This window comes from Danio rerio, chromosome 5, assembly GCF_052040795.2.
Source record: "Danio rerio strain M-AB ecotype USA chromosome 5, GRCz13ab, whole genome shotgun sequence".
NCBI lineage: Eukaryota > Metazoa > Chordata > Actinopteri > Cypriniformes > Danionidae > Danio > Danio rerio.
This window is the reverse complement of record NC_141025.1, coordinates 26,634,477-26,647,808: the sequence shown is the minus strand read 5'-3', so window position 1 is coordinate 26,647,808 and position 13,332 is coordinate 26,634,477. Positions and strand designations below refer to the sequence as shown.

The following is a 13,332-nucleotide window of genomic DNA, read 5'->3' as shown; positions in this document are numbered from 1 at the left end:
ATTTATGCAGTACCGTGCTGTTTTATTTACTAGAAATTTGACTTGGGGGGAAAAAAGTACACAAACAATGATGAATATCTGCTGGCCCTCTGTTCTGAGAGTGTGGGAGAGTAAGTTTGTATTATTAATATTTATATTAATATAAATAAATTTTTATTTTTTATTTTTACGCATGTCGACCTATTACAATTTTATATAAATAAACTGTGGTAAAAAAATGAATGCATTACTGAGGAAAAGACAATCACAATTTTTATGAGTTTGTTTTCTCTTACATTCTTGAGTGTTTATGAGCGTCAAAAGTGGCTGATTTGTTTGGCAAAATATCTGACTGCGTGTCACTGCATCCCAAACGATATAACTGAAGAAATCTCCACTGATTTCATATTAATTTTGGTATTGCCAATACACTTAACTTTTTTTGGATCAATGTTGAAGCTTTTATTGCTCATAATATTTTAAAATCCTTTTCCTTGTCTTATAAACATGTGATTTTAGGTTTTTATGTTAAGGATCGCTCTTTAAAAGATGCTGGTTTTATTATAAACTTTATTTTATTAATTTTCTTGTCGGCTTAGTCCCTTTATTAATCCGGGGTCGCCACAGCAGAATGAACCGCCAACTTATCCAGCAAGTTTTTATGCAGCAGATGCCCTTCCTTTCAGCTGCAACTCATCTCTGGGAAACATCCACACACGCATTCACACTCATGCACTACAAAATCCTACCCAATTCACCTGTACCGCATGTCTTTGGACTGTGGAGGAAACCCACGTGAAGGCAGGGAGAACATGAAACGCCAACTGAGCCGAGGTTCGAACCAGCGACCTTCTTGCTGAGAGGCGACAGCACTACCTACTGCGCCACTGCGTTGCCCACTTTAATTTATTATTTTGTATTTCATGCATTCCCTGTAAAAAAAGTGCATTAATAACTCTTGTTAATATTTAAAATTGGAAAATGTGCGTAATATATTTGTATGTAATAATTATGTACCCTCTCCTGTTTTTGTATTTCTTTCTCTTCTCTTCTTCTTTACTTTTTTCTCACTTATTTCATTCTTGTTAAGAAATGTAAAGTGATTGAATTGTATAAGAAAAGTGTGGATGCAGTTTCTTGTTAAAAAAAGAAAGAAAGAAAGAAATGTCCAGTGCTGAGCGCGAGCGCTTCTGACCACCCAGCGCTGTATCGATGACGTAAGTATGCCCAGGCCCGATTGTATTGTCAGTGCGGGCCGTGGGGGGAGACGGGAGGGGGACAAGCGTGCTTTGGCCTGGTTCGAGGCAACTGTACATAGTGTGAGTACGGCCGAACTGCACCCGGTAGAAGAGTGTGTTTTAGGACACTGCCATCGTGTGGAAACACACACTGATATTTATTCCTTTTCCGTTCATGAGTGCGCGAGCTTTTTGTTCCAGACTCGCTATTCGCAGTGTATTGGAGAATTCACGCACGCGATGATCTCGCCGTCCAGTTTTCTTCCTCTGTTAGTCTGTTTTTGGAGCTAGACCACTGGATGCGTCCTCTCGCTCTGCCCTTCTTCAGCTGGAATCTTTCACCCTGTGTGCAAGAAGTTGATTGAAAACGCGATTTGCCAACACTGATATAAAAGGTAGGATTTGTCTATTTCCCTTTTCTATTCTGTTATATATTCAGGATTCAATTTCAACGTGGACAGGATAGGCTACAGTCATATAATATAATAGCTATTTGTATTTCTGATAGCATTTTTTTAATCTTCTAATACAGGGGTTCTCAACTAGTTTGGCCATGGGACCCACATTTTTACATGGTCATCAAGCCGCGACCCAAACTTTTTGTAACTATAATACAATTTTAGGAATTATACTTAATTTGTATTTTTTTAAAACATAAACAAGTAGTGACAGATACAAGAAATTCACCAAGACTTACACATAAACACAATTTTTATTGATGTCATTTAACAAAATGGATCAAATTATAGAAATATTACAAAGTAAAATCGACAAATACTGTTAATAATAAACTGTTAATAAAATATGTTTTCTGGTTTCTAAATGTTTTAATTTAGAAAGTTTCATGCTCTCTTAAGAGAGCACCTCACTACATAACACTGAGGCTTTAAGTCTTTTTTGTCGTCAATATATATATATATATATATATATATATATATATATATATATATATATATATATATATATATATATATATATATATATATATATATACATACTTTACATATGGTTTGTCGCGCAGGCATTTCAAAATAAAAGTCTAGTAAAAGCAAAATAAGTTAAAAAAAAAATGATGTTGTTTTTTTGACCACACACTGCGCGACCCACTGAAAATGTTCCCGGGTCGCGACCCACCAGTTGAAAAAACACTGTTCTAATATACACTGCACTGACTTGTCAAGTACAAGTACCTGTACATTTTTAACTAACCCTAGCCATCTACCAATAGGCTAATTTAACCAGAGTTAGTACATAGTTGCAACGTTACTTAAATAGTAAACTTGAATAAAGATTTACATGACTGGTGTATAGTTTACTGTAGGTTAAAGCTATTTAAAAAGCTATTCAAGACAGATTACATGTAATAGATTACATACCACACGACAAAGTCCTTTAAACAATTCAAATACATGTTGCAAGATGTGACCATACAAGTAAATACTGAAGCATACTTCTCATAATGCTGTAGCGTTACAATGCTGCCCAGTAAATTTTAGTACAGCAAGGGAAACTTCTGTCTTCATTTGTTTATGTAATAGACAAATACCCAGTGCTGTTTTCCCAAGCTCTTTATGAGTTCTCATCTAATATAAATACCATCAAATATGTTATTCAGACCAGTTCACAGCATTTGAAACTTGTCACACTTTTAGGTTCTTAGGTTTTAAATATGATTGCACATAAACCAGGATTATAGGTGTCATATTCTAATTTGGCTTAAAGAACTAAAAATCTGAAGTACAAGTGTGGACACACTCTTTAAGAATTTCAACAGAACAGTGTATTATGCTTTATGGTTCTCTTGAATAATTTCAGTATATAACAACAAGTAATTTCCTCTTCTTTTTTACAGTCTATGCAATGAATCTTGAGAATATCTCCCACACGGCTACATCTGAAGTGACTCTGATTCTGTGTGCCTTTGCACTGCTCTTACTGGCTCTTCATGGTCGACGAAGAGCACCAGGTGTCCCCGTTCCCCCAGGTCCCAGACCGTGGCCCATCGTGGGCAACTTTCTCCAGATGGAGGAACAGGTACATTTGTCATTAACAAACCTGAGGGTTCAGTATGGAGACGTGTTCCAGGTGAAAATGGGTTCTCTTGTGGTCGTCGTCTTGAGTGGCTATACCACAATCAAGGAGGCTCTGGTACGACAAGGAGATGCGTTTGCTGGACGCCCTGACCTCTATACCTTCTCTGCAGTTGCTAATGGCACCAGTATGACATTTAGCGAGAAGTATGGGGAAGCTTGGGTACTTCACAAAAAGATCTGCAAAAACGCCCTGAGGACCTTCTCCCAAACCGAACCTAAAGACTCGAATGCCTCTTGTCTTCTCGAGGAGCGTATCTGTGTAGAGGCCATTGACATGGTGGAGACTCTGAAGGCACAAGGAGAGGAGTTTGGAGACTCTGGGATTGATCCGGTTCAATTGCTTGTGACCTCAGTTGCCAATGTGGTTTGCACTCTTTGCTTTGGGAAGCGGTATTCCCATAATGATAAAGAGTTCCTCACCATCGTCCATATCAATAATGAAGTGCTGCGCCTCTTTGCTGCAGGAAATCTGGCAGACTTTTTCCCCATCTTCCGTTACCTGCCCAGTCCGTCTCTGCGGAAGATGGTCGAGTTTATTAACAGAATGAACAACTTCATGGAGCGCAACATCATGGAACATCTCGTCAACTTCGACACGGTAATGATGCTTAAATAAACTAACAAACTGTTATTGTAGGAACATGCTTGTTCAGAGATTGTTGTTGTCAGAGGCATCAGATTACATCTTCTCATGACTCGAAGACTAGAGATTATCAAAATCTCTGAGGAAAATTCTTCATATGAAGAGTTCAGATGCAAAAACCTCTAAATGCCATCTGAAATTTTTCTCTAGTGTAAGCATTTTTTTCAGGCTCCTGTGTGTATGTTCAGTAATATCACTTTTATGGTAAATAATAAGTCCTTTTCCTGGGGTCCGTTCTTCGTACGTGGATTACTCAGTTAGCTGGATTTGGATATTGACGATTTGACACGATCCAGGATCGTTTCGTTCTTCAAAGCTGATCCGAGAGTTGTTGTCATGGCAACAGTTCTGCTAGGTCAAACCTGATCGGGAGCAGGTTCAATTCATATAAACAGGATTAGATCGGCTTAGTTCAAGCAAAGATAATACAGAAAGTATGTTCCGAATTCTGATATTTTCTGACAGTATAGTTATATACACTTGGGAAAATGGTACATGTTTTTTAACTATATATATAAAGTTATAGTCAATAATAAAATAAATAAAGTTATACATATTAATAAAACGTATGCAATCAGCACCCTCAAAATGAAAGTACAAAGACTGCCACCTGGTGGTGCAAAGAGAAAACTTATTGATATGAACTTTTTAGATCGCTTTAGTACAAATTGTGTATAATAGAAATGCACAATGTGACTTTTTTAAAGCAATAATACATTTATGCAGTCATAAACATGTTTTGATAGTTAATATGCCATTGATTTGATGCTTCAAAAAAGTTGCAGACGCCTTTACCAATATGTATTGTAAACAACCAGTTATTCTTTACACCGATTAAAAAACGGCTACTATAATAAATAAAAAATCTTTTCTAAATTTAGAACTAAATACATTGATTTGCATTGAAAAACATGATGAATACTGTTGACACATGAAAGTGTAAAGCCTGCAGCTCACAACAAATGTGGAAGGTTATTGCGTTTGCGTGTCATATTTAACAAACCGTTTACTGCTAATTTGATGTAATTTTGCTCACATGGATAATTGAATATTAATCAGATGATGTCATTACGCAGCTGTGCCGTCAGCCAATCGTTGCATTGCTGATCATGATTTCGAGGATCGATAGATCTGTCCTTCACAACACACGCAGCGATCTCAGATCAGTTTATCCAGACATTCTAATCTGATTCGCGAACTTGTTTGAAGAACCAAATTAGCGAGAGATCAGCTATCAAGATTAAAAGATCCAGTATCTGCCAAATAATATTAGATCATTTAAGCGAGGTACGAAGAACGGACCCCTGGTCTTTAAATTGAAATATCTCAACATAAACAAAGGAGGTTGAGAAAAATGTTCATTTATGATTGAAATTTCAGACGGCACTTAGAGGTTTTTGCATCTGAACTCTTCATATGTTGAGTCTACTTTGGCCAACTGTGCTGTGTTCTGGTCCATCTCAAAGACTGTCTACATAATGTAATTGTCAGGAGGGTCTGTGGACATCTGCAATCACCATCATTGCAAAGCAGGTTTTAGGTCAGCTTAAACAGTGCTTGCACAACAGTGTATTCGCAACTGGAATGTTGAAGAAAAAGAGCACTAGTGCTGAATTTGTTCATCCACAGCTGAGTAAACTTTGGCCAATCCCAAAGGGCACCCTTGCAATCCGGCACCCCATAGCCATGGAGGTTCACTTTCCGGCAGCCTTGATCAAACATTATTTTGGAACGTTTTCAAGTGAAACAAATGTAAAAAAAATTTAGACACGATGAAATTTAGACATTGATGAAAAATGATCACAACTAGGGATGGGCAAAAATACATTTATATGTATTTTGAAATAAAATACCAAATACTTCAGTTTTACATGTATCAAAATAAACAGCAAAATACAGCAGCCTTTTTAACAAGAGAGAATAAAATGTATTCGCAAACATTCTATCAATAGGCCTATTGGATTATTCCCCTGACCATTAAATTGACTTAGAGAAGTGAACAGTGTTGGACAGCAACTGCATTTCTCTGAGCAAGTTTAAGTCAACTTCTCTGCCAACTCATTCCCCTCTACTCCTGTACATGAGGAGGCATTCATAAACATTTATGTCTCTTTCATTTCAGTATGCATTTTGTACAAATATCATGAAGAAAGTCCTGTCTTGAAGATTATCACTGTAATCACTGTAAAAACCATGCAATGCAGAAAATGAGTTGGAACATCGAACTACTATATATCTCTTCATTTGTGTTTCCATGCATTGGGTGGCCAGTAAAATGGACAGCTTCTTCTAACAGTCTTTAATTTTAAAAGGGTGATATATTCATTTATTCATTCATTTTCCATCAGCTTAGTCCCTTACTTATCAGGGGTCGCCACAGCAGAATTACCTGCCAACCATTCCAGCATATGTTTTATGCAGTGGATGCCTTTTCAGCTACAACACAGTACTGGAAAACACCCATACACTCTCGCATTCATACGTCGCACATTCATACACTAAGGCCAATTTAGTTTATCCAATTCACCTATAGCGCATGTGTTTGGACTGTGGTGAAAACCGGAGCACCTGGGGAAATCCCACACCAACACAGGGAGAACATACAAACTCCTAACCACTGAGCCGCTGTGCTGATAGAGTGATATATAAAGAGGTTATTTAAAACTTTTTAACATAAATTTTGATTGATTTTTGCAATTGAAATCTTCAATACTTAATGTAAAAGCATGATTTCTGAAATCTACTCCAGTTTTTGTCATTTCCATAAATGATGTTTTTTTGCAATTGTACTTTTCAGTGCACAACATAAAACATTAGGGACTCTATTTTGACTATTCATGCGCAAAAAAAAAATAATCCGCTTTGCGCCATAGTGCATGGTCTAAATAGGTTGAGCTTATTTTCTTAATGAGTTATAGGTGTGTTTTGAGAATAAACAAATCAGAGTCTCATCTCCCATTCCCTTTAGAGTCAGTTCCGTAGCGCCATAGAGCATTTGATATTTACATGGCGGACTTTGAACGCTTCACTCGAAAGAAAACAGTTAAACAGAGCATCTACAGCGTGAGAATGAGAGATGAGCCTCCTCAATATTTACTTTCGCTTTCGCTCTCGTGGATGAGGAAACTTCTTGTACGCACAGACATCCATTAGCCTATACCTAATTAATTTCATTTGTTAAGCGCACATATTTGTTTCTAATTTCCAGCAAACAAATAAATGAACAATAATAACGAAGTGTGCTTAAAATACTGAGTTCTATCCTAATACACATGCTATGCCCTATATGTTCTAAAACCTGACAGGAGGGCAAATCTAAGCTTGTTTTTAATAAAACAAATAGAAATATGCATAAAATAAATAAAACTGCTAATAATAATAACATTATACAAAAGCAAATTGTTATAAATAAACTGAAAAAGCCCACTGGGATGAAGAAGTCATGAACGTTTGGTTTTTATATTTATGTAGACTAAAAGTAATAATTTTTTAAATATTTTAATGCTTTATATTTATATCCTATATATATATGTCCTTATTATATCCTATATATCCTTAATATTTTCATTCCTTTTCAAATGTAAAGATATTTGTGTATAAACAGCCTGGTGCAAAGCATCAAAACAATTCTTGCGCCAAGCTGAAACTAGCAAACAACAATTGCGTCATGCCTTGCGCCGCATTGTGCCAGGTGTATAAAAGGGCCCAGTATCTCTAAACATGGAGTTATCAGTTTTTGCAAATAAACTCTTCATAGACAGACATCTTAGCTATTGATTAACTATTTAGCGCACCTGCAGATCAGTTGGCATTTGACACAGCCATTGAAGTATTGTAGGTATCACCACTGTAGGACTTATTTTTATGTTGTTTATCTTATTGTCTTGGCATCTACATCAGCAACCCATCCAAAACCACTATTAGTTGTGCAGTATACTCACTTTCCCAAGAGTTCTCCTTTAACTGAAAGAGTCTCAGTTTACTCCCTTTAGTACTTAATCTTTAGGTGTTTTTTTATTTCAAAATTTCCTCTGCATTTCCACCTGCAGCACTGAGACTGAGAAAGATTATGTGCCGTACGCTCCATATTAAACCAATATGCTATTGCTTTGTACATTGTACAGCTGTTAAATATAACTGGTCTTAGCATTGTGCAGTCTATTATTTTTAATGATTGTTGACTTGCTCCCACATATACCCCTGCCATTTTTCTGTTATTGTATTCACGTGTCTTACATAAGTTCCATCCATACTCCAAGCATTCAATATTAATCAATATTTTGGTCTGATCTCAAGCCTAGGCAAATAAATGAGAAAGCACCAATCGGAGGCCGCATTCTTATGATGTCATGGTGTGGACTTTTTACAAAGTATTTTTCAGTAACGTTATTTTAAAAATACAAGACACTTAAGTATTTTGATACAAAATATTAACCCTTTTTCATAAACCCTATCAAATGCAAATTACAAAATACTATTTTGTATTTGAAAATACGGAATTGAAATATAAGTATCATAAATACTGGCCATCCCCGATCACAGCCATCTCACATGATAATGTTTTAAATATTTCACATATGTTCCACACATATCACATGTGATTTTAACAGGATTGCACATGTGAAGCTCATGTGGCTTTTCTGTGAGGGTAATGCGTTTTGCTGAATACACTGAATTAATTCATAATGTGCTCCAAAATATAACCAGACCTAAATTTCTCCAGCAGAGTGCCTGTGAAGGGAGTTTTTGTTGATACAAAGTTAAATATTCACATGCACAGTTGAATTTGGTGTAAACAATGTTGGGCAAGACACACATACTGTACATACAATTCCAGAAACAAGACGGATGTAAATGTGACATAAAGTGAATACAGGTTATTCTTTTTAAACATTTGCACATTTGATTCTTTGTGTTTTTTTTTTTTGTACAGAACTGTATCCGAGACATCACTGATGCCCTTATAGCAATGTGTGAGGACAGACAGGAGGACAAGGAATCAGCTGTGCTCAGCAACTCCCAGATCGTTCACAGTGTCATTGACATCTTCGGAGCTGGTGAGAGACCCATATTGTGCTTTCGGATGTATAACAGACAGTGTTTTTCTCTACAAGTCCTGAAATTATGAACATGAACAACATAGCTGTTACATAAGGTAAAAATTTATTACCTGTCCTGCTATATTTCATATCGATTTTAGACTCTTTTAGTCAGACATAACCACATGCCCTCCAAGGCTGCATTGCGCTAATAGGTTTGCTTGTTGTAAACATGCATTTACATCCAGACCAGAACCAGATGTTTTTGCTGGCTCTATGTTGCAGTCACAGGGGAGGCACTGCAGACTCTCCTACCAGAGTCAGACCTTGAGTTCTTCTGAGAATTTGATTTAGATGCATGTTTTTTTATCGGCTCTTGGCTCAAGCTATTCATTCTTGTCTCAGTTTATGCATCTTGGTTGTTCTAGTTCATTAAAGAGTATTTAACAACCCGCCCTGAGGAGCTCAAACTGCTAAGTTTCAATCTTTTAGCCTGAGAACATTGTTTTTTTACCCAGCAATACATCTTAGTTGGTAAATGTGACGTGTCTTGGGAACTTTATGAATTTTGACTATTGCTTTTTCACTCCTTGTAGGTTTTGACACCATCATCACTGGTTTGCAGTGGAGTCTATTATACCTGATCAAGTTTCCAAACATCCAGGATAAAATCGTCCAAGAGATAGGTGAAGACTCAACAAAACAACATTCTGGAAAAAAAGTTTCCCATCATGCATGTCCCTTTCTTAAACTCTGTTTGGAGAAATTGGATCTGCATTAGCTGTGAAGTGTGGTCTGCTTTGAGACAGAAACAGGAAACCAAAAATAATACACAATTTGATTTACAGTTTTGAAGGCAGAGTTTAAAAGATTTAGGACCTAAGGAGAACTAAGCTTGTTCTTCATGTGGTCTCCCTCTATTTTGGCCTTTTGGAAAAGAAAGAATTTGCCATAAACAGGAAATTATTTTGTCTTAATGAGATATTATCTACAGGGTTACTCAGAAGTGGCTGCAACCAGAGACATCTGAAATAAATTTAGGGTAATCTGTTGAACTGATGAAGATGAAATGCATATTATTTAGATTTTCCTTTCAAACTGAGTGTATTAAGCCTGTTCTAGACTTTCAGTTCATTTTTTAGCAAATGTAAACGGCAAAATTACACCAAGCATGACTTTTGACATATTTTTCTTAAGCTATATGTGGCTAAATACAGTGTTGGGGTAACATGTTATAAGTAATGTGTGTTACGTAATATTATATCCAAAGTAATGAGTAATATAACACATTACTTTTAATAATAGGTCATATTATTTGAGTTACTTTTTAGAAAATGTGCACAAGTTGCTTTTTACCCTGGTTAATTAGCTTTTACAAAATATATTGTGGAATAAAAATGACCTCAGTCAGATTGAATCCCACACTCAATGGGAGAGCATCCTGCGAGGGGACAGTCGGCTCGCACTCATCATTATCATCAGGTCTCGTTTTTCACAGCAGATGAGTCATTATACAGTTCTAGTAACTGAATAGCTCAGGATATGGGTTTATTTATAGTCAGAGGGGGGTATCTGGTATGTTAGTACTTACTGAAGACGCAAACCATTTCTTGACAACTCCGTTCAATTTAACGACGTGTTTTAACTGTTTCACTTAGAAGATCCGTTCTATTGATTCGTTCGCAAATAGGCCATCATCACTACAGACAGTCAGAAACAAAAACTATGGCAGGCTGGAGACCTAATTTTTGCAATGGATTCTTGCTATTTTGAACTCATTGAAGAAAAGAAGCGGATAAGTGTAGATTATGTTTAAGCAGTGCTTACTTTGTAAATTGGGAGGTCCCTGGAACAGATCGGGGTAACAGAACCGGCATGTTCTTAGAAGAGGGAGAGGTGTCGCGGACGAAAGCGAAGAGGGTTGGGGATTCGCGGAAGAAAGTGAAGAGGTGAATTGGTAAAATGAGGTTAAAAAATATAAGCCCTATGTTTAAGTAAAACTCTTGACAACTGTAAGAAACACGAGATTGAAAAAAAAACCGGATGCGAAGCCCTACGTTCGCACCCCACCTCCAGCTAAACAACAAATGACTGACGTTAGTTCACATTTTACAGGTAAAACAATTAGTTCAACTAAAAATAAAAAAATGGTTATTGCTTTAAGTATAATTTTGGGAAAGTTGTCTCAATAAAAACAAGTCTCAGAATTTATTTGAGCGAATCACATTGCATGTGGAAAATCTCAGAATCGATGCAGAATCATTTCTCGATCAATTTATTGCCACAGCTCTAACTTTGGCCATCAAACACTGTAGTTTTTTTTTTTATTATTTGTTGTTGAAAGGTCTAAAAGACCCATTTGTTTCAGCTTTGTAAAAGCAAATCCACTTTACATCCCGTTCCAACGGTTGAGGACAACATTGTATTTATTCTTTTGAGTGTGCCAAGGAACCTTCTGAAGCCAAAAATCAGATATATTGATGAGTGTACAGTAAGTGGTTATTCACAGACATTCATACCAAACTTGGCCATTAATCAGAGCAAAGGAGGAGTTTGGAGAGCATGGGTCCTTGAATTAACTATTTCAGACACTGTACATTTGAAGGCAAAATTATTAGGGGACTTTTTTTTTAATATATTTTTTAAATTTATGTTCAGTGTAAAGATATTCTTCATAACATGTCCTTGTTATATTTTTCTCCTTGAGAAAGTTTTTTGTTTGTTTGTTTGTTTTGCTGTAATCAACTCAAGTCAAATTGAGTTTTAATAATAATAATAATTATTATTTTTTTATTATTATTATTGTTATTATTATTATTATACATTAAGTTTTTTATATTTATAAAAAATATAAAAGGTCAATATTATTAGTCTTCTTCATTTTTATTTTCAGTTGGCCACAGAATAAACCCCTGAAATCCAGTGACTTGCCTAATTAACATACATAATTAACATACATTGCCAAGTCAAGCATACTGTATAAATTGAACTGTAAGCTAATACAATTATGTTGAAATTAACTATAAAATGTTATGTACTGTCATGGTAAGGCATTAGTTATTAAAACTGTTATATTTAAAATCTTCTTTCTAATAAAAATAATATCTGGCAAAAAATTATAGCCTAATAATTTTACCTTCAACTGTATATAAAGATGATGCTGCAGTATACGTTATAAGACAGTTTTAAAGTTTTTACTCAAATTAATGTTAACAAATTGTTGGAGACCTTTAAAACTAAATTAAGAACATTTAAAAATAGCATAAGAGTGCTTTATAATTGTTTGTTTCTAACTGAATCCAATTTCAAGTTTTTTTTCCAGTTCTGCTCATTTATTGTTTGCTTTTACTGTGTTCCTAGATAACCAAGTTGGAATGGACAGGTTACCACAATTTAAAGACAGGCCAAACATGCCTTATACAGAAGCTTTCATAAATGAGGTGTTTCGCCATGCGTCCTACATGCCATTCACCATACCTCACTGGTGAGTTTATGCTTCTCTCTGTCAGCTTATAGCACTACTTTAACCCTAGAACTACATTAATAACTGATACCAGTATTCCACATTCTTCTCCATCATGTTATCTAGCACAACTGAAAACATTACACTGAACGGCTACTTTATCCCCAAAGACACATGTGTGTTCATCAACCAATATCAAGTTAATCATGACATGTGAGTATTACAAACATTTTTAAAAATATCTGTTTCCTAAACCTATCTACTGTAAAGTTATGCCATTAATAATATATATTTAATATTAGGTCAGGGATAATCAATGGATTGCTGTGTGGTAAAGGATTTTTAACACATGGCATTTAACACATGGCTAGCCATTGCTTATCCCCCTTATTCCATGCTCATTTGCCAAGTTATAGACATGTTAAAACTAGTCATTTCCAGAGCAATATTTGACAGACGTTTTGTAAATTATGATGTTCGATTTCCCAGTCCCTGCTTTGAATCAGGCAGATAGAGAGGAAGTGTGCACATGAGATATTGTGTGTGTATGTCAGGGGCATATCTAATAGCTCATAGTAATATGTGACAGCTACCTCTTCACCAATATATCTGAGGACATTGTGAGTTTGTTAATTCCTATCGGCTTAATGGTGAAGCACAAAGCTGCTTTCTTATACAAGACTAAAATATAAATGTATTTTTTTTGTTGTGAAGAAAAAGTACATACTTTTGAGTGTGTAACAAAAAAGTATGCAAACTTTGGGACATACTACTTCCTCATTATTGGATCGTTATGTTGCATAATTATGAGACCTTTTAATTTCTTAAGGTCTTTGTATTATTATGCATTTAGAAGTTAATGTCTACTCAAGTCTTT

At 35.7% G+C, this 13,332-nt stretch overlaps 1 protein-coding gene across 1 annotated transcript in view; it reads left to right on the top strand.

The window, feature by feature from the left end:
• Window positions 1-1,312: 1,312 nt before the first annotated feature.
• Window positions 1,313-13,332, top strand: part of cyp1d1 (cytochrome P450, family 1, subfamily D, polypeptide 1) — a 14,896-nt gene continuing 2,876 nt past the window's right edge. The window contains 6 exon segments of the mRNA NM_001007310.3: window positions 1,313-1,612; window positions 3,070-3,908; window positions 8,887-9,010; window positions 9,589-9,678; window positions 12,353-12,476; window positions 12,582-12,668. Coding sequence (NP_001007311.2) covers window positions 3,078-3,908; window positions 8,887-9,010; window positions 9,589-9,678; window positions 12,353-12,476; window positions 12,582-12,668 — 1,256 coding nt within the window. The 5' untranslated portion in view covers window positions 1,313-1,612; window positions 3,070-3,077.